General features: G+C 36.7%; 6 protein-coding genes across 6 annotated transcripts; 5 read left to right on the forward strand and 1 right to left on the reverse strand.

Moving 5' to 3' along the window:
* Window positions 1-119: 119 nt before the first annotated feature.
* rab5aa (RAB5A, member RAS oncogene family, a) lies at window positions 120-8,264 on the reverse strand. The gene is made up of 6 exons (XM_015003191.2): window positions 7,953-8,264; window positions 4,317-4,538; window positions 4,008-4,159; window positions 3,747-3,869; window positions 2,691-2,784; window positions 120-2,532 (listed from the first exon to the last, which is right to left on the reverse strand). Exons 2-6 carry the CDS (start codon window positions 4,480-4,482, stop codon window positions 2,417-2,419), a joined length of 651 nt encoding a protein of 216 aa, XP_014858677.1. The 5' UTR covers window positions 4,483-4,538; window positions 7,953-8,264; the 3' UTR covers window positions 120-2,416.
* A 498-nt stretch (window positions 8,265-8,762) lies between these two features.
* otud6b (OTU deubiquitinase 6B) lies at window positions 8,763-11,864 on the forward strand. Its single transcript, XM_015003190.2, has 8 exons — window positions 8,763-9,062; window positions 9,489-9,637; window positions 9,877-9,975; window positions 10,206-10,406; window positions 10,594-10,714; window positions 10,811-10,872; window positions 10,999-11,105; window positions 11,499-11,864. The coding sequence occupies exons 1-8, from the start codon at window positions 8,996-8,998 to the stop codon at window positions 11,581-11,583; spliced, it is 891 nt and encodes a 296-aa protein (XP_014858676.1). The 5' UTR covers window positions 8,763-8,995; the 3' UTR covers window positions 11,584-11,864.
* A 102-nt stretch (window positions 11,865-11,966) lies between these two features.
* Window positions 11,967-14,590, forward strand: LOC148156419 (NAD(P)(+)--arginine ADP-ribosyltransferase 2-like). Its single transcript, XM_088010236.1, has 2 exons — window positions 11,967-13,267; window positions 13,722-14,590. The coding sequence occupies exons 1-2, from the start codon at window positions 13,214-13,216 to the stop codon at window positions 14,427-14,429; spliced, it is 762 nt and encodes a 253-aa protein (XP_087866362.1). The 5' UTR covers window positions 11,967-13,213; the 3' UTR covers window positions 14,430-14,590.
* Window positions 14,591-17,006: 2,416 nt separating this feature from the next.
* LOC148156420 (GPI-linked NAD(P)(+)--arginine ADP-ribosyltransferase 1-like) lies at window positions 17,007-18,496 on the forward strand. Its single transcript, XM_088009907.1, has 3 exons — window positions 17,007-17,022; window positions 17,116-17,184; window positions 17,638-18,496. Exons 2-3 carry the CDS (start codon window positions 17,131-17,133, stop codon window positions 18,367-18,369), a joined length of 786 nt encoding a protein of 261 aa, XP_087866033.1. The 5' UTR covers window positions 17,007-17,022; window positions 17,116-17,130; the 3' UTR covers window positions 18,370-18,496.
* Window positions 18,497-19,749: 1,253 nt separating this feature from the next.
* On the forward strand, window positions 19,750-22,412 carry LOC148156421 (erythroblast NAD(P)(+)--arginine ADP-ribosyltransferase-like). The gene is made up of 3 exons (XM_088009908.1): window positions 19,750-19,896; window positions 21,027-21,090; window positions 21,545-22,412. The coding sequence occupies exons 2-3, from the start codon at window positions 21,037-21,039 to the stop codon at window positions 22,283-22,285; spliced, it is 795 nt and encodes a 264-aa protein (XP_087866034.1). The 5' UTR covers window positions 19,750-19,896; window positions 21,027-21,036; the 3' UTR covers window positions 22,286-22,412.
* A 1,265-nt stretch (window positions 22,413-23,677) lies between these two features.
* LOC148156422 (erythroblast NAD(P)(+)--arginine ADP-ribosyltransferase-like) lies at window positions 23,678-26,331 on the forward strand. The gene is made up of 3 exons (XM_088009909.1): window positions 23,678-23,815; window positions 24,946-25,009; window positions 25,464-26,331. Exons 2-3 carry the CDS (start codon window positions 24,956-24,958, stop codon window positions 26,202-26,204), a joined length of 795 nt encoding a protein of 264 aa, XP_087866035.1. The 5' UTR covers window positions 23,678-23,815; window positions 24,946-24,955; the 3' UTR covers window positions 26,205-26,331.
* Window positions 26,332-26,556: the final 225 nt, after the last annotated feature.

Raw genomic sequence — 26,556 nt, forward strand, 5'->3', positions numbered from 1 at the left:
TGATCTCGAGTTGTTTTGCAAACCATGCATCATTTCCTTCAGCTGTGCACTAATTTTGCCGTTACATAAAATACAGCAGCGTTTGTGCAGACAGAACATGCAGACAGAAAGTGCCCAACTACAATGATAAATGATCAAATTTATTTCAGTATGTATTTTGTCATTACATAACAGTACTGTAAAATGCTTGCATTTAAATGTGTTCTGTTGCAAAGAAGTGTTGACAAAAAAAAAAAAAAAAAAAGGGAAAACATACAATTTACACCCCCTATTAGGTTACCTGACATCTGTTCTATCGCTCCTGCATTACGGTAGCAACGCTTTCTGAGATGCTGTGGATTGTCAGACCGATCTCATTTATCCCAATTTTTAGGGAAATTTTCCAACCAATAGCTCTGGATGTGGAAGTTCAGCTTTACTGGGGATATAAATGAACCATACTAACAAGAAAAAAACAAACAAACAAAAGGCAACAGACAGGTCATTTTTAACAAACAGAATCATATATGCTTGGGTATAACATTTTAGAAGTGTAAATAAATGCAATTTTATTTATTTTTTTACTTTTGTTAACACTACATACATTAATATAGACCACCACTGATTATAATTTAACCATTTTTGTGAAAAGAAACAGCAAAACTCCAAACTGTAGCTGTTTTCCTGCTATCTGTACAGTTTTTTTTAACCCCTAATGATTATCTAGATAACTCCCTAGCAAGCATTAGTCACTAGAAAAAAAAAAAAAAAAAATCAGGAAAAAAAGTAGACTACACCGCAACACCATATTTACAGTATATTATTTATATATTTATATTATGTATATATTTATAACACACTGACTGAGATTATGACAACACAAATTCATAAGCATCATTAGTGCAAGGCATGAGTAAGACCAGTAAAAAAGTTATTGACAAGAAAAAGTCTAGATAGCTAATGTGTATGTGTGTGCAAATATGTGTGTGTGTAACATGTTGGGACATAGAAAAACACAAATAATGTGCTTAACATTGGTATGAATGAGGTGTAACAGACTGTGTGTCTACGAACTGCAGAGTGAGTGTGTGCTCCATTGTGCAAGTGTGTGTAATGTGCATGTGACTATAAGTCTACAGTTGAAATCAGTCACCAGCCAGCCCAGGCAAAGTTCGAATATACCGACACACCAATGTGTCTAAAGCACTTCCTAATCCACGTGTGAAATAATTAGAATTCCACTTTAAACATGAAGAGACCTCACATATTGCAGCATCCCACTCACAACCACCACCTTTGCTTTTTTGGTTTTTTTTTTTGGTTTTTCTTTACCCTGTGCAAACCCTGCAGCGGTCAAGCAACACTGACATAATGAAGGAAAAAAAAAAAAAAGCTCTTTGCATAAACAAAATCATCCAAACCCAGTTTGATGGCTGACAAGGGATTAACGAAAGGAGACGACACACGAGAGACGAGCGGTTGCTGATGTGTACCTTAGAGGCCTCTGGCTGAGGGGATGGAGGGGGCCGTCAAGTGTTGCAATGGTTCTTGCAGACACTCGATGCTTTAAGGAATACTGCAAAACATGATACAATGCCACAGCGAGGCAAAAACAAAGCAGGCACAGTCCCTCGGAGGAGACTACAGGTAGAAAAATATACAACATACGCTCTAATTCTAAACTAATGAAGGGAAAGCCTGAGGGAATCAAGAGTTTAAAAGTTTCTTTTAAACTTTGAAGAAAAGGTTCTGAAGACATGAGAGGGACACAGATCTCAGGGTTCCTCTTTTGACTTTCTACTCGACGTCTTTCCTTTTCTCAGAGCCACAAAAAAATGGTTCTTTGTCTCCAACTTTTGTCGCTTTGTGATACTATAGACCAAAGTAAAACACAGTTTGATTTTCTTCTCTTTTTTTTCACCCACGTAAATACACACGTATGTGCAATGACGGCTTAAAGAAAAATATTCTAAATAACCAATAACGACGACAACAACAAAAAAAATCTACCAAAAATGACCAAAAGCAGAAGAATGGTGGAAATAAGAGCAGTAGTTTCCAGAAAAGGGAAGTGACCCCCCCTTTCCTCAAAATTGAACTCCTATCAAAGATGTTGGATGGGCCGACGTTTCTAATATCTGATCGCTGATCCATCTATCAGCCGGAAGGTGTAAAGTAAAAGAGAGTGGTTAGGAGGCGTCTTCAAGGTACCAGCAGAACCTTAATGGAAGAGGCAGAGCCCCAAAGACATCAGTGAAATGGCACTGACTTTGCTACCGAGATACAAAGAAATAAAGTGTGAGGGAGGATACAGGGCATCTTTTTCTGTTTCAAACAAAGGGGGACACGTTGCTTTAGTAGCTGCAGTGGCGTCTGGGGCGTCGGCCACATTAGTTACTAGTTTACAGGTCAGGGAGGGAAAACTGTGTTCTTCATTTTAGGTAGAGCAGCACGGAGCCTTGGCTGGCTGAGCAGCTTCCGTCAGGTCCACTCCCCGGGTCCGACCGCTGTTAGCTCCTGGAGCTTGAGGCTCATTTTTTGGCAATTTCTTTGCTGAAGACAAGAAAACAAAGAAGCAAAAGAAAAAAAAAACAACAGCATTTTTTTTAGGAACAGAAAGCTCAAGCAATATATATTTTTATATTTTAACTAACATAATGTTAGATGTAACATTATTAATGACCATATCAATTATGTCAAGAATCACTTACCAATAGCCATAAATATCTCATTCACATTCATAGATGTCTTGGCTGATGTCTCCATGAAAAGTAGGCTGTTGTCGTCTGCATATGATTGAGCATCCTGTAAAAAGAAAAAAAGAAAATAGCATGAATATTCAACATAGCTTGACACATTACCATAACAGACGAGAATAAGAATAAGCTGCTAAACCCGCGATATCCAAACTTTTTGCCAAAATGATCAAGTTGAAAGTACTGGCAGTCTACAAATATTTCAGCCATGTAGTTGGATGTTTGTGGTCAAACGCCTGTGACTGCCGACCACATTTGAACTGTTCATAAATTGTGGTCCGAATTTCGCGGGCCACACAAAAATTTTTCAGTCGCCTTCAAATGGCCACAGGCCAGATTTTAGACGCCCTGGTGTTAGGAAAATGGAAGGCAGAAAGAAAGTATTTATGCTGCAACCACAAACTTAAGTTAATTAAGTCATATGACACATAGGGCTGCACTATATCACTAATTTATCACTATTGCAGAATCATTGCACCCAACATACATATTGATGATCATCAAAATACTTTACAAATAAAAATCTAAAACATGTGGAGTGCATTTATTCCACGACTCAATATCTGGTACAGCTACTACCCATCAACTCTGACCAGTTTTCCTGTCTCCTCTAAAGAAACCATTCCTATAGCATTATGGTGCCACTTTTCCAGCGATTTAAAGTATGTAACTAATAGTCCTAATTAGAATGTCCTCCATCTAAAATCATCTGCTTCTACTAGGTTGTCTTCCAGAATTGGCCTGTATTTAACTTCATACACATTCCCGTCAACCCTGACCTGGTTAATCTTGTTTTGCTCCATCAGATAAATTCATATTTTAACCCCTAAGTGTGCGGCTGTGAAGTGACAAAAACACGAGAACTGTTGCAGTACTTTTTGCAACGCAATCAGAATATTTGTAATGTTTCTCTTAGGAAACAAAAAGTATGAAATGATGGGTGAGTCTATAAAAAAAGAAACAAAAACCCAGTGACTAATTGCAGGATTGTTAAGTGGGTAACAACGTGACCTGAAAATCCACAGCTCTCTTGGAGGCCAGGTCGGCTTTATTTCCTGACAGAGCGATGACTATATTAGGACTAGCTTGTCTCTGTAGCTCCTTCACCCAGTTCTTTGCCCGCGCAAAGGACTCCTGCAAAACACACACCATGTGCCATGAGTTAATACTCTCGCTTTACATCATCCTGTAATCACATGCAAGCAATCTGGTTTCATCTATGCAAGTATCATCAGAGCAACTTTCAAAAACCGAGAGCTTCCACAGACGCACCTCGTTTGTGATGTCGTAGACCACGATGGCGGCTTGTGCTCCTCTGTAATACATGGGCGCCAAACTGTGGTACCGCTCCTGACCTGCGGTGTCCCAGATTTCAAACTTCACCGTCGTGTCATCTAGACACACTGTCTGGGTGAGAAAAGCCGCTGAGAGGACAGAACGAGGTGACAGGATGAGTTGGGGGACATCCAAACGTAAAGAACTGGCCACATTTAAGATAAGTCTCCAGAATGAGAAGATCTCAGAATAATTCATCTGCGTGAATTATTCACATATATATCAGCACAGGCCTTGATTACCTACCTCCTATTGTGCTTTCTTGGAATTCGTGGAACTGGCCCTTGACAAAGCGAAGCACTAAGCTGGACTTCCCAACGGCTGATTCCCCCAACAGCACCAGCTTGAACTGACAGATCTTGTTTCCTGCGTTGGGTCCATTGGGTCTTGTAGCTCCTCCTCTGCTGGCCATGGCCTAATCAGATCCTATGCTATCCTGTGGGCCAAACTTTACGACCTGGGCGTCCGCTGCAGGAAACGGGGAAACTGTTTACCGTTTACTGCACAGTGATGATCGTGTTAAACTTCAGAACGCAACACAACTTGTCATCCAAAACGTTCCAGACATGAACACATTTCAGGGTTTGTTTATGTACGAGTACACAACATTTTAACATAGCTTATTAGATATCCACATTAAGTATATGTCAAACACAGGTAGATAATAGGAAAATCCTTACGAAAGAAGAGAAAAGTGTGCCTCTTCACTGACAGATGACCAACCCCAATTCAGTGATAAAAAAAAAAAAAAAAAGGAAACTAAAACATCCTCACAGTAAAGCCGCTTCAAAGCCTCTGTAATCAAACTGTATCAGGTGATGCTGGAGTAATGACTAAAACTTAGATGGATTTCACCAACATAAACTGATGTATTTTATTTATTTTGGATGACTGGTTATCTAAGAAGAGTGACTGCATGTCTGACATTCTTCTGACAGTAGAGAATGCTGTGTTTCACTCAACTTCACCATTAACCTCTCTGACCACCTCTCTATTTCTTAATAGAAATCTATTAAGATTTCTTAAGAGATTTTAACACTAAAGAAGCAAATCGCAGCAACTTATCTGATGCTGCATAACAGGAGCATGTATAAAAATAGAAGCCATGTTGAAGGAACCCCTCATTTTATCAGAGTAAAATATCTGATCTCTGTTTCAGACTAACTCTATATATTGTTTTTATACAAGTAGGGAAAAAAAACATGCATTAGTTATTGTGCATATTGACACATCTTAGAAGGAAGTTAAATATTTAGAGAAAGTTTTTTTTTTTTTTAAAGTCACAATAAACTGATGCGGTTTTATTGCTTAAATTAAGAACAAAAGTCACTAAATTGACAGAAAACCTTGTTCAAAGCAGGACCGGGGTCAAACTTGATGTTTGAACTGAATGCAAAAAACATTTGTAATAATTACATTCCGGCTAAATTTCTCTAAGTGGCATCGGCGTCTCCTCTGTCAAACGTCTTCCGGAACAAAGCAAAATAAAAAAAATAATAATAAACACAGATATAGGCGCCTCTCCAGAAAATAAACTGACAAGCACAAACAAACATCTCTTTGGAACAAAACAGCAGATTAATATGAATAATTTCCATGAAATGCCTTCAAGCTGTGCGTCTCTTTTTCTCAAACATGTTTTACCAGTTTATGTGTCATTATTGACTCATACACTAATGAACTGAACTGAAAGCTGCAACAAGAAGCATAGACTTGACGATTGGTACGGGCTAAAATCACTTTCAAAGAAGTAAGGAGGAAGCCAACACAAACAGACTAAGAGAAAGAAACAAAAATCCTGTAACGAAACACAGCCGTGTTTTATTACAGGACGGAAAGAGAAGGAGATCCGTCCCACCCACAATATTTAAGCCCGTTTTCTCTGTGAGAGCCACTGTTTAGATGCATACCATGCATTACTGACTAACTTATTTAGGAATAAATCCTAACTGTGGAACACATGGCCGCTGTTAGGAAGTAAATCTTGTCTGAGCGACATGCGGAGCAGTTTATAAACTCCTTTAAATACAAACTTGGACCTTTACATGCTCTCCCCTTGACATTGGCAGGTACTGTTAAAAAGTCAGCTAAATGCAGGCTGATATTGCTCTTAGAGAAGTGTTTGACCCAGATTGCTTCGACCTTTTTTGTAAACGCAAACGTGGAAATATTCTTTGTGTCCATCCATTAAAAAAAACAAAAAAACTTATATCCATGTAAGCTTTTCTGACCATTAATAAAATCAACAGAAATGATACAAGATTATTTACCAACTTACGAAACATTTAGAATTTGTTACACTTAAAAAATGGCATTTTTATATTCAACTGACAGCAGAAAAAAAAAATAAAACTAGGTAAATTAGGACTGCCATTTTACCCACCCTAAATATCAAATACTTTATTAGTTTATTAAGTGGCCATCACATGAAGTCTGTTTCCAGCAATAATCTGTGAGTTAGTGAAAGGAGTGAACTACAACATATTTTTTATTACACTATATAGACAATGGCTGATTCTCTATGTCTTGTTTTGGTAAAGCTTTGACCAATTTTTCTAGTTAAGGGCATCAATATAAGAGAGATCTAAGATCAGTATTTAAAGTGTGTTTTCAAGTATTTCTTCAGTGATCTGTCATTATGTATGTTAGGAGCGAGGGTAAAAACAGTTGCTAAACAGATTTTTACAACTATCTTACAAGAAATACAAAATCATTGAGTCGACATCTTAAACTGGCATTATATTAGCAATTTGTGCAAAACAAGCATCTTTGCATATTCACAAGAAGATGACATGTCTGTTCAGCCTTCCTATTATCTGTTTAGTCTAACTTTCTCTTGCTACAATGGTGGACTGCACACGTTTCAATTAAATTAGTTCCCTTTTAAATAGCTTCTCAGATCTCTATGCTTCTTCTGACACCTCAGTAATAAGAAATTTTGAAAATATTGAGTCTTCTTTCCACAATAACAACTTCCACGTGGAGTGTTGTTGTTCTAGTTAATACAATTAAAAGACATTGGCATGTTCTGTCAATTTTAAAAGACAAGTGGATTGGAGGTCACACTTAAAAGTCAAAATTGCCAACAAATAGCCAGATGATTTTCATAGACAAATTATCTGCGGGGATCTATTCGAAAGAAATGCAAGCTCCATTTTCAAAGGGAAATTTTAAGGAGGAATGTCTAAAAACACAAGCATTAGAAAACATGAACACACAAGGAAGAGCAGCAAGAAGACAGTCCCTGTCAGGACTGTCAACAAACGATGCACGACTGCTGTGCTCACACATTAGGCGCACTTAACAGTCAATCGTTGACTGTAAACAGACTGGCTCATGCTAGCTGTGGCTCTGAGTCTGTTTTGATATTGGATAGCGACTCCTTTCCCAAATGTAGCTTGGTTAGATTGCACATTGCTAACATACTGCCATAGAATGCTAACTTGACAACAAATTTAACCACTGGCAACTGTAATAATATCCCACAAAAATGCACAAGAGTAAAAAATAAAGCAATAATATAATAAAATCATGTAAAATGGATGTTAATTGCTAAGGTTGTTACGGCACTTAAACGGGAGTTGCCAAACCCTTAGCAGTAGCATGCTAGCATTGTTAGCATTCCACCCACCCTTTAAGCTGGTAACTAAACGAGCGGTTTTGTCCTAAAACTACCTAAACCAGAGGTTTACAAAGCTACCACACCACCACACACTACGGACAACAACACTCAGTTGAACCCGACTAAGACCTATAAGTCTGTATGATCCGTGGCTATCAAACATCACAGACTTTAGCCGGAGTCAGGTAACGGAGACCCAACAGAGCAAACGTTAGCGCTAATCACACTCAACCAGCTGCTAACACCAACATGTCCGCTACCTGAGAGCCAGACGATGGGGGGAACTTTTACTCCCACCACTTTGGTGTGTAATACACACGGAATCCGGGGCACTGCGGTGAGATTGGTACGGGGAGCCGAGAAAACAATTTCAACAATCCCGTCACGTCTCCTCCTTTCTTTCTTCTGGCAACTTCCCCTTAGAACCAAAACACACAACGAGCTCTTCCGCTCTGCGCCACGTCACACAGTACGTCGGCCCGGCGACACCAGCGATGCATCTCTTACAGTCAGAGGCTTACTGAGAAAAAGTTTGATCTTAAAACAATATTACAATAACAGAAATATAGGCTTGCCATTATTTTTAGACATTTAAGCTGCTTTTTTTTTAATTATTTTTTAAATAATTATGATTCTCTCACAGTAAGGAAATTCAAGTGTCACAGCAGTGAGTTGAGCATTCGTTCTCACACAAAGTAAAAATAAAGAAAAAAAAAATAAGCAGAAAATATACAAGCATAAATATACATAAAGAACAACAGGTCATTAGCTGTTTTTCTGACAATATATTAGTCTTGTCTAAAGAATCAACATCAACATGGATAAATTAAAATTTGTACAACTGAAAGGATGAGCTAGAATTGCGCATTTACATTAAAGACTAAGCTGAACAAAGAAAGACATTTTAATTGAAAGAAAATGAAACTCATTTTTGTTTTCCAAAATAAAATGCAGTGGGTTTGCAATGTGTTTTAAGGGTCAATTCATCAACCATATTTAATGGATATAATTTAAAATGTTACAAAAATAAACTGAAGGCTGAAGTACATGAAATATCCAGCAGGTGGCGGTTTAGCTACACCTTTTGTTTTTGACAAGGAGAAGAAGAATTCTGACGCCTATCTTCACCGTAGCTTCCGTAGGGCCATTATACCACGTTTTATTAGTCACTGGCTTAGCATTTTTAATCTTCTTGACTATAATGTGATATTTTTCATAAGACCTTCATTACATTAAGTGCAACGGCATTCGTACATTTCATGTCAGCTTGGTGAACTAGCTGAAAAGCAGCAGCTTCAGAGTCATGGAGGAGGAGACACCAGAGGAGCTACTGATTAAGCGGCACCGTAAAGAGAAGAAAGACCTACAGGGTATCAACACTTACTTGCTGTCATTCTTCTGTGTCAGCGGTGTGACAATGTGCTGTGACTTAGTTTGCATAATCAAAGTATTTAATGTGACTGCTTCTTAACTGCAACTGTATAAGACAAGGCTGTGGTTCTAGTGCAGTTTGTTGATCATTTTAGACCAACTTCAAATATCCCAAATAGTAGAAAGAAAAAAAAAAAAAACAGGACAGAAACCTTTAGCTTGTCCCCTTTTTCCAGTAAAAACTCGCTTTGTATCATAGCAATCGACATGTAGATTCTGTTTTTGTTTAACCACTCCTATAAAAAGTTCTAGCTTTTCAGCTTGGTAAAACTTTTATGTCGTAAAGAGTAATATAAAGTTGACATAATTTATTTTTAGTGCAAACTCTTTGACAAGAAAGCTGTACTAATGCACTTTATTTTCAGCAAAGATCCAGGGTATGAAAAACTCCGTCCCTAAAAATGACAAGAAGAGGAGGAAGCAGCTGACGGAGGAAATAGCAAAGCTTGAGTCGGATCTCAGTCAGAAGCATGAGGAGGAACTCAAGCAGATGAAGTCTGACGCTGAAACAAAGGTAACTTCTTTACTCACAACTGACTCATCAAAAACTGTTCATGTGTTCTGAATATTGAAGCATGTTTCAGACATGACTTTTTATCTCTCATCAAAATAATTAATACGTTACCTTTTACAATACATGACATATTATTTAAACATCATGCAAAAGAAACAGTTGCTCCGATAACATTATCACACCGACTCATTACCAACCTCAGTAAAATAACCTCTGCTCCCCTTCTTCACCTTAACCAGGTGGAGGAAGTGGTGAACGGTGTGGAGGCCATAAAGCTGGAAGGCGGAGAACAAGAAGAGGCAAAACAGCCACGAGTCACTAAAGCACAGAAGAGAAGGGTGAGAAGCTTTTTATAAGGCTTTCAAGTATTACTGTGTTATAACCGATGAAACTGGTATACATGGACGTACACACGTTCTATAAATTGATCTGTAATGTACTTAAAGTGCAGTTATCTTTTAGTTTAAGTAAAATTAAGAGTTTAGTACCCTAAATACTTATCTATTGCTTCCATTTGAGCTATTGCTGGTGTTAAATCGGTTATTTTTGCATGAACATTTCTCTCCAGGACAAGAAGGCTGCACAGGAGAAGGAGAGAGAGAGCAGGATAGCAGAGGCGGAGGTGCAGAACCTGCAGGGCGTGAGGCACCAGGAGGGTTTAAAGCTAGCTGAGAAACTTGCCAAGCGACAGCTTCAGATAAAGGAGATTTCATCTGACGGACACTGCATGTACCGTGCCGTTGAAGATCAGCTAGCACAGCGATTAAAGGTGGCTTATGTAAACGGAATATTGAAATTATTTGACTACCTAATCAGACATGCACTAAGCAAAAAAATCAATGAACTTTTTGTAGTTTCCCCATTTGAAATGCCCATTTGGAGAATTTTTTTTATACACCATTCATACTTGTTTCAGTGCAAAAACACGTTGCCATAATTCTTCTGTTTTCTCTCAGCCTGGGATAAAGATGAGTGTGAAGGAGCTCCGATCCCGCACTGCTGAGCACATGAGGAACCATGCCGACGACTTTCTGCCTTTCCTCACTAACCCCAACACTGGGGACATGTTCACAACAGGTACCTGACGTCCCTCTGGCTCTACTACACGATGATACCGACGGAGGTGCAGGTAAACCACGAAATAAATGTTTACGTTTTTGTGGTTGTTTCCAGACGAGTTTGAGAAATACTGCAGCGATGTGGAGCACACAGCAGCTTGGGGCGGCCAGCTGGAAGTGAGTTACTCTGCAGCTTTATTTGTCTTTTTTTTTTTTTTTTTTTTTTTTAGGAAAACATATGCATTTAGAGCAGTTAAGTTGTTTTTCTGCTTTTCAGTCATTTCGTATTACTCTTGTTCACAGCTCCGAGCTTTGACTCAGGTGCTAAATCTGCCAATAGAAGTGATCCAGGCCGACTCCCCGTCAATCAGGATTGGAGAGGAATACGATGGCGAAGTCATCACTCTTGTGTAAGATTATTACTCCGTAATCGCACTTTAAACAGAAGGGAAACAGTTCAATAGGAGATACCAGCGTGGTTAGAAATGTTTTACATCTGCATCAAACAGTCTGACTAGATTTGCATCCGTTGGAGGAAAGCATTCATTGCAGGTTTTCTGCATTTAAATGTAGCTTTTTTTAATGCAAATTTTGTATCTCTCATGACTTTGATGCACAGCAGCTCTGAGAAAACTTTTCTATCTGTAGTGATATTCCAATAATATCTGCCTTAGCTGTTGTTAATGCATGATTGAACAGCATGTAAATATGAACAACTGATAGCATAATGGCCATCTCATAGTGTGTAAAGGAGTGCACATAAAGCTACTCAGTCACAGAATATATTTTGTTGTTGTTTACAGATATATGCGTCATGCCTACGGTCTAGGAGAGCACTACAACAGTGTGGAGCGGTTAAAGGATTCGACCGGTGCTGAAGACAACTGAGAGTTCTGCATCTGTGACAGAAATAAATGTCTTTATTTAACAGAGAACGAAACAAACGCTTCATGAACTGAAGTCTGTTTTATTACATGTGTATATATAGAGGTTGAGCGCCACCTCTGAGACAGTTATGAAAACAGTCGGCTGCGTTTTTTTTCCCTGGATGGAGATTATTTTCTTTCAGAGTTTAAATGGAAGAGAAAGGGTCAAGATATCAAAATCCGTAATTTCAGTGATACGGTACTGAATCATTGTTCTCTTATATTAAACGCTTTTGAGCCTCATTGATTATCTGTAGGTTTCCTTGGTTTTATTACAAGCATTTTTTTTGTTTACACTAATGTAGGTGGGGAAAGCGTGAGCAGCCAATGCAGTACTGCTTTATTCAGTCTCAACCAAGTCTGCTAATAATCATAGTTATGATTTGTCAATAGCTGGCATTTGTGATTTTTTTTTTTTTTTGTAAGTCATATTGCAACACTTGCATTTCACAGAAATTTGATTCATTAACATTCCTGGCATAAGCAGGCCAATACTCCCAAGTAAATCCCATTAATATGTGCATGATTCAGAGGAATCAAACGTTTCCTCTGCCTCACAGAGCTTTTATAAAAGCACAAAGGGGGACAAGAAGATGTACAACAAATAAATGTACCTGATTATAATCTTCAGAAAATGCAAGAACATGCAGTTGGTGCATTGGTGTCAGGATTGCACAGAGTCTAACAAATTATGTAAAAACTATGAAAGGCATGTGACATGTTAATAAAAAAAAAGCTAAACTTTTCAACATAACTTTTTGCGCTCAATCTCACTTGCTGACACTAATTTTTTTGAGTGTCCTTATGGTTCCCAATACAGAACTGGATTAAACAAAGGTAAAATTATGCAAAAAAAAAAAAAAAAGAATCTTTCAATGATTTTACACCAAATTTACCAAATGTGATGGTTCCACTAAAATACGAAAACTTTTGTAAGCAAAACCTTTAGTGCAACCATTATCTTGAAAAATTGATCAGAACCTCTCACTGTCCAAAGGGGCTGTTTACTTGATGAGTTGATAACTATGACTCGGTTACCATTTTGGAAAGGCTATCACACCAAAATATTAACTAGAGACATGTATCTTTTCAAAAAATATCAATGTGAAATTTTGGCCTCTGGCCCATGGACTATTTGAAGGCAATATTCAAACTGAATACCTTGCCAAAATCTACAACAAGCAGGGTTATTTTTCTTTTCTGTTTTTTTGGCTTGATAGAAACTTTATGCTATAAAACTGTTCTGACACAAATTACATTCACATTACAATAAAAGTTCTATATGAAAATTGAGTTATTTGACTGTTCTGTTTGATAACATTGACAATAACAGATAAGATTCCAAATGAACAGTTGAAATTTCCATGACTCATAAATGCTGTGGTATATATTCTGACTCTGGACTTCATTGCTAACACTTTGAGACGGATCTCTAAATTTAAGAAGTCCTCATTCTTTTTGGCATAAATCACCTTTACATATAGGTGAGTGAATTTAAATACTATTCACGTAAAATATAAGTAGCTTATTTTTGTGTTTGTGAAAATAATTTATGAATTGTATTCTTTGTTCTTTAGGAGAAAAAAGAGAACATGTTGATCTTTATTTCACTCTGTCTTCTCTGCTGGGGGCAATTCAACGGAGTGGTGAGTCAAAAATCTGATGGTCCAAAAATTTTATCACAAATTTATATTTAAGAATTATAGGAAATATTTAATGTCTTGTTTTATTTCACGACCTAAAATATGCTATTCAAGTTATTATGCTTTGGGGCAGAATTATTCTCATTTTTTATTGTGTGCCTGTGTCAATTTCATCTTAATACTTTATTTTTGACAGATCAGAATTATTCTGCATTTAATTTTTAAACATATAAATACCATATGTAGGAGTGTTGTAAGGAGTTTTATGTGGAATGTGCATGTTCTCTATGTGCACAATCTGCCCAGGGAGTAGAAATGTTATGGTGAATGTTGCTTACCAGAAAACAAATATAATTTTTTAATTAATATTGGCGATTGTGAAAAAACAATCGCCAACAATCGTTGCAACATGATGCAACCTGTCTCAGAAGTTTTTTCCCCTTTTCTTCTTTTGCAGAGGTCTCAAATACAGCTAGAAATGTATGAAAATTCGATTGATGACATGTTCAGCAATTGTAAAGAAGAGATGGCGAACATGGTCTTTAACAAGTACTCTACAGAACTGGAAAATAAAGAATATGGAACTCATTGGGCCAATGAAGAAACCAAAATAAAAAAGGATGACCATATTCTGACAAAGAAGGAACTGCAAGCAATCCGTGTCTACACAGAAAATACAAACAAAGTGTATCAAAAATTTAACTCTGCAGTCAGGGATGGTAAAGAAAAGTATGTTAATTCATTTAAGTTCCACATTTTATATTTCCTGCTTGTATCTGCTGTACAGAAATTAAAAAAAGCTGACAAAAAGGAATGCCATACTACTTACAGACGATACAAAAGTGAAGTTACATTTAAATTGGATAAAGACAAAATAAGACTTGGTAGCTTTGCATCTAGTTCTCTGACACCTGACCAGAAAGACTACGGTAATAAGGCCTGTCTTGAAATCACAACTTGCTATGGCGCTAAAATAGACGAGTATTCAGCTTATCCTGCAGAGAAAGAAGTGCTTATACCACCCTATGAGATGTTTGAGCTTATAAAAGGAAAAGATGTCAAAGAACTAAAGGATTGTGAAAATAAGTTTGTCTTGAAGAGTGCTGGCATTAAGAGCAATCTGGATTGCATGTTGGTTAAAAAGCAATTTATGCTCAATGCTTGAGAGTACCAAATTTTTGGTCATATATGTTGTGTAAAACATTGCCATTAACATTGGCTTTTATGTTTCCATGCTGTTATGACATAATTAAATTTTATCAACAGTTTCAAGTGTTGTATGAATTGGCTTCCATTAACTCAATAAACTACTGAAACAACAAAAAAGCTTTCTCCTTTTGTGAATTGTTTCTGCAGTGCAAACAACATGTCGGCCATGAAAATGCAATAATTTATTTTCGAATCTTTGTGAATAAAACCTAAAACTATAACCTCTGAGATTGTTCAGGGGCTGCCTTTGTCTAGAAAACATTTAGCAGACAACTATAGGTTAAAACTTGAGCTTAGCTCTTTGGTTTACATCCAATGGCAGCTATAAACTGTAATTAAAAGGTTGATATACTGTGTAGTGCCTGCCTTACTAAACAAGACATTAATGAAGAAACCAACATTTTCCTAGGTTCGGAGAGCAGTAATTGAATAACCTACAAGAGAGTGGTAGTGAGTTAAACAGCTGACACTTTTTTGCCCACAGCAATATATCTAAAAACAGCAAAGCCCTTCTCCAAAAAGAGTATTTGGTCTTATAACTCTGTAAAAGGATGAGTAGGAATTCCTCTAAATACATTTAGCAAATTGTATAAAATTAAGAGAGTGCATATCTGGTTTATAACCAAGACAGTGAAAATAAACAGAAATACAGTATGTGACATGCTAATATGAAAAACACTTCAGGATAACATGTTTTCACACAAGCTCACGCTTATCCAGAAGTTGTCAAAAAATAAAAAACAAAAGGTTGAGCAGATGAGACATTTAAAGTAAAAAGCAGAAAATACCAGACCACAGGTCACTAGATCATTGTGTAAATGCCGTGATGTTAATTAAGGCAGTCATTTGTCAATCAAATGGCTTCCACACAATACTTGACGCGGCTTGTGCGACCCCTGAAGTGAACAGAGAATGGCCATACGGAGACACACGGGTTCTAGCTTGGTCGATTTTAATCTCACTTCACTGCTCTGTCTGTGCTTTCTCCCATTGACTTGGATTTCTTTGGTAGAATTTCTACCCAACAAATAGAAGGAGAAGATGTGAACGATGATGTCGATTTTCTGTGCTATTTTATAATCACACAGAAGAAGCTGCCATTTTTAAAACCTTCAATACAATCACCCATTCAGCAAGCAATGCTTTCTCAATAGTGGAGGGTCTAACCCCACTGTGTGAAGCAAAAGTAGAACAAGATGCACATTTTTACTAGGCTATGCAGGAGCTGCCCAGGGAAAACTGGGGCACAACCGGTTAATGACATTCTAACGGAAGTTGCTTCATTTAAGTGGAAGTCAGAGTACTGACTGGAACATTCTTCTCTTCTTAGTCAGGGCAAAGGATCTCTGTTGTTACCTTATAACTCTGTCGCTTTTCCTATTAAGTCACATCCTGATTGTTAACATACCTGGTTTGACATCAGGGGAACAATCTTTAGGAGGGTATAGTTCAGTTTAGCTTACAACAGAACTGCGCTTCCAACGTATTGCTTCAATTTTGAGAATCCATAAGGTGAGTAAAGCTGAAGCCCAGTGACTGATTCTCTAACACTTTTTATGAAATTGCAAATGATAACTAACATTTCTTGAGTCATCTCTACAAAATTAAAGAACCGGGAGGGCGAGCGATACAGTTTTTTTTTCCTCAGAGGTCATTCAGATTAGCAACTAACACTGGTCTCTGATGGTTCTTGCTTTTGGATCCCAATACAGAACTGGATTACAGAAACATAAAACACCAAATTAGGCAAATGTGGTAAAATGTAAACAAAAACGTTTTTTTTTAGTTATCTTGACAAATTGATCAAGATAACTAACTGATCTGGTTTCATTAAAGCTGGAAAGTCAGGGTCAACTAGCTCAATGCAGGAGCTCTGGCAGAGCAGAATGAGCTAAATCTATTTCCTGCCAACTGCAGCAGGGATTAACATGCACAATATTTGGCTTGTCACAGTGCCATGGCTTGCAAGGTTGGTTGCAATGAAACCCTCTACTGGCAACTGTCTGGGATTTAGTTTGCAGACATTGCTTTTACAAAAACAAGTTTTCATCTTTAACATTTTGCTGGAGGCACGTGGCAGTTTAAAGGTCAGATCTCCCTATTGATGTCTGATGCGCATGTGTGTTTTCTAAAATATCTCAGCTTTCATTCTGGATCTTACTGTTCTTTGTGATATCCACAGTTGAACAACATTCCCTTCCAGAGCAACATTTTTATTCTCTCATTGGAACTTTGAGCTCTGAAAACTGACATGCATACAATATTCAAACAGAATATCTTGCTAAAAATCTGATCCAAGCAGGAGGATTGTATCTTCATTGACTTGAAGAAATACTGTGCTATGCAAGTTTAGTATGAAAACTGAGTTATCTGACTGTTGTGTTTGGCAACATTAACTGTAATAAATATGATTCCAAAGGAACAGTTCAATATTCCATGTCTCACATATTATGTGGTGTATATATTCTGACACTTTGAGACAGCTGTCTCAATTTAAAGTCATTCCTTTTCTTCTTTTTTTTTTTGCAAATATAATCATCATCACAAAGGTGAGTGAGTTTAAATACTATTCACGTAAAATATAAGTAGCTTATTTTTTTGTTTGTGAAAATAATTTATGAATTGTATTCTTTGTTCTTTAGGAGAAAAAAGAGAACATGTTGATCTTTATTTCACTCTGTCTTCTCTGCTGGGGGCAATTCAACGGAGTGGTGAGTCAAAAATCTGATGGTCCAAAAATTTTATCACAAATTTATATTTAAGAATTATAGGAAATATTTAATGTCTTGTTTTATTTCATGACCTAAAATATGCTATTCAAGTTACTATGCTTTGGGGCAGAATTATTCTCATTTTTTATTGTGTGCCTGTCAATTTTATCTTAATACTTTATTTTTGACAGATCAGAATTATTCTGCATTTAATTTTTAAACATATAAATACCATATGTAGGAGTGTTGCAAGGAGTTTTATGTGGAATGTGCATGTTCTCTATGTGCACAATCTGCCCAGGGAGTAGAAATGTTATGGTGAATGTTGCTTACCAGAAAACAAATATAATTTTTTAATTAATATTGGCGATTGTGAAAAAACAGTCACCAATATAGGTTGCAACATGATGCAACCTGTCTCAAAAGTTTTTTTCCTCTTTTCTTCTTTTGCAGAGGTCTGAAATACAGCTAGGAATGTATGAAAATTCGATTGATGACATGTTCAGCAATTGTACAGAAGAGATGGTGAAAATGGTCTTTAACAAGTACTTTACAGAACTGAAAAAGAAAAAATATTGGGCCAATGAAGAAACCAAAATAAAAAAGGATGACTATATTCTGACAAAGGAGGAACTGCAAGCAATCCGTGTCTACACAGAAAATACAAACGGAGTGTATCAAATATTTAACTCTGCAGTCAGGGATGGTAAAGAAAAGTATGATAATTCATTTGAGTTCCACATGTTATATTTCCTGCTTGTATCTGCTGTACAGAAATTAAAAAAAGCTGACAAAAAGGAATGCCATACTACTTACAGACGGCACAAAGGTGAAGTTACATTTAATTTGGATAAAGACAAAATAAGACTTGGTAGCTTTGCATCTAGCTCTCTGACACACAACCAGACAGACTATGGTAATAAGACCTGCTTTGAAATCACAACTTGCTATGGCGCTAAAATAGAAGAGTATTCAGCTTATCCTGCAGAGAAAGAAGTGCTTATACCACCCTATGAGATGTTTGAGCTTATAAAAGGAAAAGATGTCAAAGAACTAAAGGATTGTGAAGCTAGTTTTGTCTTGAAGAGTGTTGGCATTAAGAGCAATTTGGATTGCATATTAGTTAAAAACAATTTATGCTCAATGCTTGAGAGTACCAACGTTTTGGCCATATATGTTGTGTAAAACATTGCCATTAACATTGGCTTTTATGTTTCCATGCTGTTATGACATAATTAAATTTTATCAACAGTTTCAAGTGTTGTATGAATTGGCTTCCATTAACTCAATAAACTACTGAAACAACAAAAAAGCTTTCTCCTTTTGTGAATTGTTTCTGCAGTACAAACAACATGTCGGCCATGAAAATGCAATAATTTATTTTCGAATCTTTGTGAATAAAACCTAAAACTATAACCTCTGAGATTGTTCAGGGGCTGCCTTTGTCTAGAAACATTTAGCAGACAACTATTGGGGTTAAAACTTGAGCTTAGCTCTTTGGTTTACATCCAATAGCAGTTATAAACTGTAATTAAAAGGTTGACATACTGTGTAGTGCCTGCCTTACTAAACAAGACATTAATGAAGAAACCAACATTTTCCTATGTTGTTCGGAGAGCAGTAATTGAATAACCTACAATAGAGTGGTAGTGAGTTAAACAGCTGACACTTTTTTGTCCACAGCAATATATCTAAAAACAGCAAAGCCCTTCTCCAAAAAGAGTATTTGGTCTTATAACTCTGTAAAAGGATGAGTAGGAATTCCTCTAAATACATTTAGCAAATTGTATAAAATTAAGAGAGTGCATATCTGGTTTATAACCAAGACAGTGAAAATAAACAGAAATACAGTATGTGACATGCTAATATGAAAAACACTTCAGGATAACATTTTTTCACACAAGCTCACGCTTATCCAGAAGTTGTCAAAAAATAAAAAACAAAAGGTTGAGCAGATGAGACATTTAAAGTAAAAAGCAGAAAATACCAGACCAAAGGTCAGTAGATCATTGTGTAAATGCCGTGATGTTAATTAAGGCAGTCATCTGTCAATCAAATGGCTTCCACACAATACTTGACGCGGCTTGTGCGACCCCTGAAGTGAACAGAGAATGGCCATACGGAGCCACACGGGTTCTAGCTTGGTCGATTTTAATCTCACTTCACTGCTCTGTCTGTGCTTTCTCCCATTGACTTGGATTTCTTTGGTAGAATTTCTACCCAACAAACAGAAGGAGAAAATGTGAACGATGATGTTGATTTTCTGTGCTATTTTATAATCACACAGAAGAAGCTGCCATTTTTAAAACCTTCAACACAATCACCCATTCAGCAAGCAATGGTTTCTCAATAGTGGAGGGTCTAACCCCACTGTGTGAAGCAAAGAGTAGAACAAGATGCTAATTTTTACTAGGCTATGCAGGAGCTGCCCAGGGAAAACTGGGGCACAACCGGTTAATGACACTCTAACGGAAGTTGCTTCATTTAAGTGGAAGTCAGAGTACTGACTGGAACATTCTTCTCTTCTTAGTCAGGGCAAAGGATCTCTGTTGTTACCTTATAACTCTGTCGTTTTTCCTATTAAGTCACATCCTGATGGTTAACATACCTGGTTTGACATCAGGGGAACACTCTTTAGGAGGGTATAGTTCAGTTTAGCTTACAACAGAACTGCGCTTCCCACGTTTTGCTTCACTTTTGAGAATCCATAAGGTGAGTAAAGCTGAAGCCCAGTGACTGATTCTCTAACGCTTTTTATGAAATTGCAAATGATAACTAACATTTCTTGAGTCATCTCTACAAAATTAAAGAACCGGGAGGGCAAGCGATACAGTTTGCTTTCCTCAGAGGTCATTCAGATTAGCAACTAACACTGGTCTCTGATGGTTCTAGCTTTTGGATCCCAATACAGAACTGGATTACAGAAACATAAAACACCAAATTAGGCAAATGTGGTAAAATGTAAACAAAAACGTTTTTTTTTTTTTTTTAGTTATCTTGACAAGTTGATCAGAACTTCTCACTGATCTGGTTTCATTAAAGCTGGAAAGTCAGGGTCAACCAGCTCAATGCAGGAGCTCTGGCAGAGCAGAATGAGCTAAATCTATTTCCTGCCAACTGCAGCAGGGATTAACATGCACAATATTTGGCTTGTCACAGTGCCATGGCTTGCAAGGTTGGTTGCAATGAAACCCTCTACTGGCAACTGTCTGGGATTTAGTTTGCAGACATTGCTTTTACAAAAACAAGTTTTCATCTTTAACATTTTGCTGGAGGCACGTGGCAGTTTAAAAGTCAGATCTCCCTATTGATGTCTGATGCGCATGTGTGTTTTCTGAAATATCTCAGCTTTCATTCTGGATCTTACTGTTCTTTGTGATATCCACAGTTGAACAACATTCCCTTCCAGAGCAACATTTTTATTCTCTCATTGGAACTTTGAGCTCTGAAAACTGACATACATACAATATTCAAACAGAATATCTTGCTAAAAATCTGCTCCAAGCAGGAGGATTGTATCTTTGCTAAATACTGTGCTATACAAGTTTAGTATGAAAACTGAGTTATCTGACTGTTGTGTTTGGTAACATTAACTGTAATAAATATGATTCCAAAGGAACAGTTCAATATTCCATGTCTCACATATTATGTGGTGTATATATTCTGACACTTTGAGACAGCTGTCTCAATTTAAAGTCATTCCTTTTCTTTTCTTTTTTTTTTTTGCAAATATAATCATCATCACAAAGGTGAGTGAGGTTAAATACTATTCACATAAAATATAAGTAGCTTATTTTTTTGTTTGTGAAAATAATTTATGAATTGTATTCTTTGTTCTTTAGGAGAAAAAAGATGTTGATCTTTATTTCACTCTGTCTTCTCTGCTGGGGGCAATTCAACGGAGTGGTGAGTCAAAAATCTGATGGTCCAAAAATGTTATCACAAATTTATATTTAAGAATTATAGGAAATATTTAATGTCTTGTTTTATTTCATGACCTAAAATATGCTATTCAAGTTACTATGCTTTGGGGCAGAATTATTCTCATTTTTTATTGTGTTCCTGTGTCAATTTCATCTTACTACTTTATTTTTGACAGATCAGAATTATTCTGCATTTAATTTTTAAACATATAAATACCATATGTAGGAGTGTTGCAAGGAGTTTTATGTGGAATGTGCATGTTCTCTATGTGCACAATCTGCCCAGGGAGTAGAAATGTTATGGTGAATGTTGCTTACCAGAAAACAAATATAATTTTTTAATTAATATTGGCGATTGTGAAAAAACAGTCACCAATATAGGTTGCAACATGATGCAACCTGTCTCAAAAGTCTTTTCCCCTTTTCTTCTTTTGCAGAGGTCTGAAATACAGCTAGGAATGTATGAAAATTCGATTGATGACATGTTCAGCAATTGTAAAGAAGAGATGGTGAAAATGGTCTTTAACAAGTACTTTACAGAACTGGAAAAGGAAGAATATGGAACTCATTGGGCCAATGAAGAAACCAAAATAAAAAAGGATGACCATATTCTGACAAAGGAGGAACTGCAAGCAATCCGTGTCTACACAGAAAATACAAACGGAGTGTATCGAATATTTAACTCTGCAGTCAGGAATGGTAAAGAAAAGTATGATAATTCATTTGAGTTCCACATGTTATATTTCCTGCTTGTATCTGCTGTACAGAAATTAAAAAAAGCTGACAAAAAGGAATGCCATACTACTTACAGACGGCACAAAGGTGAAGTTACATTTCATTTGGATAAAGACAAAATAAGACTTGGTAGCTTTGCATCTAGCTCTCTGACACCTGACCAGAAAGACTATGGTAATAAGACCTGCTTTGAAATCACAACTTGCTATGGCTCTAAAATAGAAGAGTATTCAGCTTATCCTGCAGAGAAAGAAGTGCTTATACCACCCTATGAGATGTTTGAGCTTATAAAAGGAAAAGATGTCAAAGAACTAAAGGATTGTGAAGCTAGTTTTGTCTTGAAGAGTGTTGGCATTAAGAGCAATCTGGATTGCATATTAGTTAAAAACAATTTATGCTCAATGCTTGAGAGTACCAACGTTTTGGCCATATATGTTGTGTAAAACATTGCCATTAACATTGGCTTTTATGTTTCCATGCTGTTATGACATAATTTAATTTTATCAACAGTTTCAAGTGTTGTGTGAATTGGCTTCCATTAACTCAATAAACTACTGAAACAACAAAAAAGCTTTCTCCTTTTGTGAATTGTTTCTGCAGTGCAAACAACATGTCGGCCATGAAAATGCAATAATTTATTTTCGAATCTTTGTGAATAAAACCTAAAACTATAACCTCTGAGATTGTTCAGGGGCTGCCTTTGTCTAGAAAACATTTAGCAGACAACTATTGAGGTTAAAACTTGAGCTTAGCTCTTTGATTTACATCCAATGGCAGCTATAAACTGTAATTAAAAGGTTGATATACTGTGTAGTGCCTGCCTTACTAAACAAGACATTAATGAAGAAACCAACATTTTCCTATGTTGTTCGGAGAGCAGTAATTGAATAACCTACAATAGAGTGGTAGTGAGTTAAACAGCTGACACTTTTTTGTCCACAGCAATATATCTAAAAACAGCAAAGCCCTTCTCCAAAAAGAGTATTTGGTCTTATAACTCTGTAAAAGGATGAGTAGGAATTCCTCTAATTACATTTAGCAAATTGTATAAAATTAAGAGAGTGCATATCTGGTTTATAACCAAGACAGTGAAAATAAACAGAAATACAGTATGTGACATGCTAATATGAAAAACACTTCAGGATAACATGTTTTCACACAAGCTCACGCTTATCCAGAAGTTGTGAAAAAATAAAAAACAAAAGGTTGAGCAGATGAGACATTTAAAGTAAAAAGCAGAAAATGTACCAGACCAAAGGTCAGTAGATCATTGTGTAAATGCCGTGATGTTAATTAAGGCAGTCATCTGTCAATCAAATGGCTTCCACACAATACTTGACGCGGCTTGTGCGACCCCTGAAGTGAACAGAGAATGGCCATACGGAGCCCCACGGGTTCTAGCTTGGTCGATTTTAATCCCACTTCACTGCTCTGTCTGTGCTTTCTCCCATTGACTTGGATTTCTTTGGTAGAATTTCTACCCAACAAACAGAAGGAGAAGATGTGAACGATGATGTCGATTTTCTGTGCTATTTTATAATCACACAGAAGAAGCTGCCATTTTTAAAACCTTCAACACAATCACCCATTCAGCAAACAATGCTTTCTCAATAATGGAGGGTCTAACCCCACTGTGTGAAGCAAAGAGTAGAACAAGATGCTAATTTTTACTAGGCTATGCAGGAGCTGCCCAGGGAAAACTGGGGCACAACCGGTTAATGACACTCTAACGGAAGTTGCTTCATTTAAGTGGAAGTCAGAGTATTGACTGGAACATTCTTCTCTTCTTAGTCAGGGCAAAGGATCTCTGTTGTTACCTTATAACTCTGTCGCTTTTCCTATTAAGTCACATCCGGATTGTTAACATACCTGGTTTGACATCAGGGGAACACTCTTTAGGAGGGTATAGTTCAGTTTAGCTTACAACAGAACTGCGCTTCCCACGTTTTGCTTCACTTTTGAGAATCCATAAGGTGAGTAAAGCTGAAGCCCAGTGACTGATTCTCTAACGCTTTTTATGAAATTGCAAATGATAACTAACATTTCTTGAGTCATCTCTACAAAATTAAAGAACCGGTAGGGCGAGCGATACAGTTTGCTTTCCTCAGAGGTCATTCAGATTAGCAACTAACACTGGTCTCTGATGGTTCTAGCTTTTGGATCCCAATACAGAACTGGATTACAGAAACATAAAACACCAAATTAGGCAAATGTGGTAAAATGTAAACAAAAACGTTTTTTGTTTTTTTTTAGTTATCTTGACAAGTTGATCAGAACTTCTCACTGATCTGGTTTCATTAAAGCTGGAAAGTCAGGGTCAACCAGCTCAATGCAGGAGCTCTGGCAGAGCAGAATGAGCTAAATCTATTTCCTGCCAACTGCAGCAGGGATTAACATGCACAATATTTGGCTTGTCACAGTGCCATGGCTTGCAAGGTTGGTTGCAATGAAACCCTCTACTGGCAACTGTCTGGGATTTAGTTTGCAGACATTGCTTTTACAAAAACAAGTTTTCATCTTTAACATTTTGCTGGAGGCACATGGCAGTTTAAAAGTCAGATCTCCCTATTGATGTCTGATGCGCATGTGTGTTTTCTAAAATATCTCAGCTTTCATTCTGGATCTTACTGTTCTTTGTGATATCCACAGTTGAACAACATTCCCTTCCAGAGCAACATTTTTATTCTCTCATTGGAACTTTGAGCTCTGAAAACTGACATACATACAATATTCAAACAGAATATCTTGCTAAAAATCTGCTCCAAGCAGGAGGATTGTATCTTTGCTAAATACTGTGCTATACAAGTTTAGTATGAAAACTGAGTTATCTGACTGTTGTGTTTGGTAACATTAACTGTAATAAATATGATTCCAAAGGAACAGTTCAATATTCCATGTCTCACATATTATGTGGTGTATATATTCTGACACTTTGAGACAGCTGTCTCAATTTAAAGTCATTCCTTTTCTTTTCTTTTTTTTTTTTGCAAATATAATCATCATCACAAAGGTGAGTGAGGTTAAATACTATTCACATAAAATATAAGTAGCTTATTTTTTTGTTTGTGAAAATAATTTATGAATTGTATTCTTTGTTCTTTAGGAGAAAAAAGATGTTGATCTTTATTTCACTCTGTCTTCTCTGCTGGGGGCAATTCAACGGAGTGGTGAGTCAAAAATCTGATGGTCCAAAAATGTTATCACAAATTTATATTTAAGAATTATAGGAAATATTTAATGTCTTGTTTTATTTCATGACCTAAAATATGCTATTCAAGTTACTATGCTTTGGGGCAGAATTATTCTCATTTTTTATTGTGTTCCTGTGTCAATTTCATCTTACTACTTTATTTTTGACAGATCAGAATTATTCTGCATTTAATTTTTAAACATATAAATACCATATGTAGGAGTGTTGCAAGGAGTTTTATGTGGAATGTGCATGTTCTCTATGTGCACAATCTGCCCAGGGAGTAGAAATGTTATGGTGAATGTTGCTTACCAGAAAACAAATATAATTTTTTAATTAATATTGGCGATTGTGAAAAAACAGTCACCAATATAGGTTGCAACATGATGCAACCTGTCTCAAAAGTCTTTTCCCCTTTTCTTCTTTTGCAGAGGTCTGAAATACAGCTAGGAATGTATGAAAATTCGATTGATGACATGTTCAGCAATTGTAAAGAAGAGATGGTGAAAATGGTCTTTAACAAGTACTTTACAGAACTGGAAAAGGAAGAATATGGAACTCATTGGGCCAATGAAGAAACCAAAATAAAAAAGGATGACCATATTCTGACAAAGGAGGAACTGCAAGCAATCCGTGTCTACACAGAAAATACAAACGGAGTGTATCGAATATTTAACTCTGCAGTCAGGAATGGTAAAGAAAAGTATGATAATTCATTTGAGTTCCACATGTTATATTTCCTGCTTGTATCTGCTGTACAGAAATTAAAAAAAGCTGACAAAAAGGAATGCCATACTACTTACAGACGGCACAAAGGTGAAGTTACATTTCATTTGGATAAAGACAAAATAAGACTTGGTAGCTTTGCATCTAGCTCTCTGACACCTGACCAGAAAGACTATGGTAATAAGACCTGCTTTGAAATCACAACTTGCTATGGCTCTAAAATAGAAGAGTATTCAGCTTATCCTGCAGAGAAAGAAGTGCTTATACCACCCTATGAGATGTTTGAGCTTATAAAAGGAAAAGATGTCAAAGAACTAAAGGATTGTGAAGCTAGTTTTGTCTTGAAGAGTGTTGGCATTAAGAGCAATCTGGATTGCATATTAGTTAAAAACAATTTATGCTCAATGCTTGAGAGTACCAACGTTTTGGCCATATATGTTGTGTAAAACATTGCCATTAACATTGGCTTTTATGTTTCCATGCTGTTATGACATAATTTAATTTTATCAACAGTTTCAAGTGTTGTGTGAATTGGCTTCCATTAACTCAATAAACTACTGAAACAACAAAAAAGCTTTCTCCTTTTGTGAATTGTTTCTGCAGTGCAAACAACATGTCGGCCATGAAAATGCAATAATTTATTTTCGAATCTTTGTGAATAAAACCTAAAACTATAACCTCTGAGATTGTTCAGGGGCTGCCTTTGTCTAGAAAACATTTAGCAGACAACTATTGAGGTTAAAACTTGAGCCTAGCTCTTTGATTTACATCCAATGGCAGCTGTAAACTGTAATTAAA

This window comes from Poecilia mexicana, unplaced genomic scaffold (assembly GCF_051168715.1).
Source record: "Poecilia mexicana isolate PSO_F unplaced genomic scaffold, ASM5116871v1 scaffold_11, whole genome shotgun sequence".
NCBI lineage: Eukaryota > Metazoa > Chordata > Actinopteri > Cyprinodontiformes > Poeciliidae > Poecilia > Poecilia mexicana.

Excerpts from the sequence above, each read along its gene's own strand:
- rab5aa (XM_015003191.2), bottom strand. The coding sequence starts at position 4,482 with ATGGCCAGCAGAGGAGGAGCTACAAGACCCAATGGACCCAACGCAGGA. Across the intron at positions 4,160-4,316 it reads CCAAGAAAGCACAATAGGAG|CGGCTTTTCTCACCCAGACA; the intron begins GTAGGTAATCAA and ends CTGTCCTCTCAG. Across the intron at positions 2,785-3,746 it reads AGAGAGCTGTGGATTTTCAG|GATGCTCAATCATATGCAGA; the intron begins GTCACGTTGTTA and ends TTCTTTTTACAG.
- otud6b (XM_015003190.2), top strand. The coding sequence starts at position 8,996 with ATGGAGGAGGAGACACCAGAGGAGCTACTGATTAAGCGGCACCGTAAA. Across the intron at positions 9,638-9,876 it reads AGTCTGACGCTGAAACAAAG|GTGGAGGAAGTGGTGAACGG; the intron begins GTAACTTCTTTA and ends CACCTTAACCAG. Across the intron at positions 10,873-10,998 it reads CTTGGGGCGGCCAGCTGGAA|CTCCGAGCTTTGACTCAGGT; the intron begins GTGAGTTACTCT and ends TCTTGTTCACAG.
- LOC148156419 (XM_088010236.1), top strand. The coding sequence starts at position 13,214 with ATGTTGATCTTTATTTCACTCTGTCTTCTCTGCTGGGGGCAATTCAAC. Across the intron at positions 13,268-13,721 it reads GGGGGCAATTCAACGGAGTG|AGGTCTCAAATACAGCTAGA; the intron begins GTGAGTCAAAAA and ends CTTCTTTTGCAG.
- LOC148156420 (XM_088009907.1), top strand. The coding sequence starts at position 17,131 with ATGTTGATCTTTATTTCACTCTGTCTTCTCTGCTGGGGGCAATTCAAC. Across the intron at positions 17,185-17,637 it reads GGGGGCAATTCAACGGAGTG|AGGTCTGAAATACAGCTAGG; the intron begins GTGAGTCAAAAA and ends CTTCTTTTGCAG.
- LOC148156421 (XM_088009908.1), top strand. The coding sequence starts at position 21,037 with ATGTTGATCTTTATTTCACTCTGTCTTCTCTGCTGGGGGCAATTCAAC. Across the intron at positions 21,091-21,544 it reads GGGGGCAATTCAACGGAGTG|AGGTCTGAAATACAGCTAGG; the intron begins GTGAGTCAAAAA and ends CTTCTTTTGCAG.
- LOC148156422 (XM_088009909.1), top strand. The coding sequence starts at position 24,956 with ATGTTGATCTTTATTTCACTCTGTCTTCTCTGCTGGGGGCAATTCAAC. Across the intron at positions 25,010-25,463 it reads GGGGGCAATTCAACGGAGTG|AGGTCTGAAATACAGCTAGG; the intron begins GTGAGTCAAAAA and ends CTTCTTTTGCAG.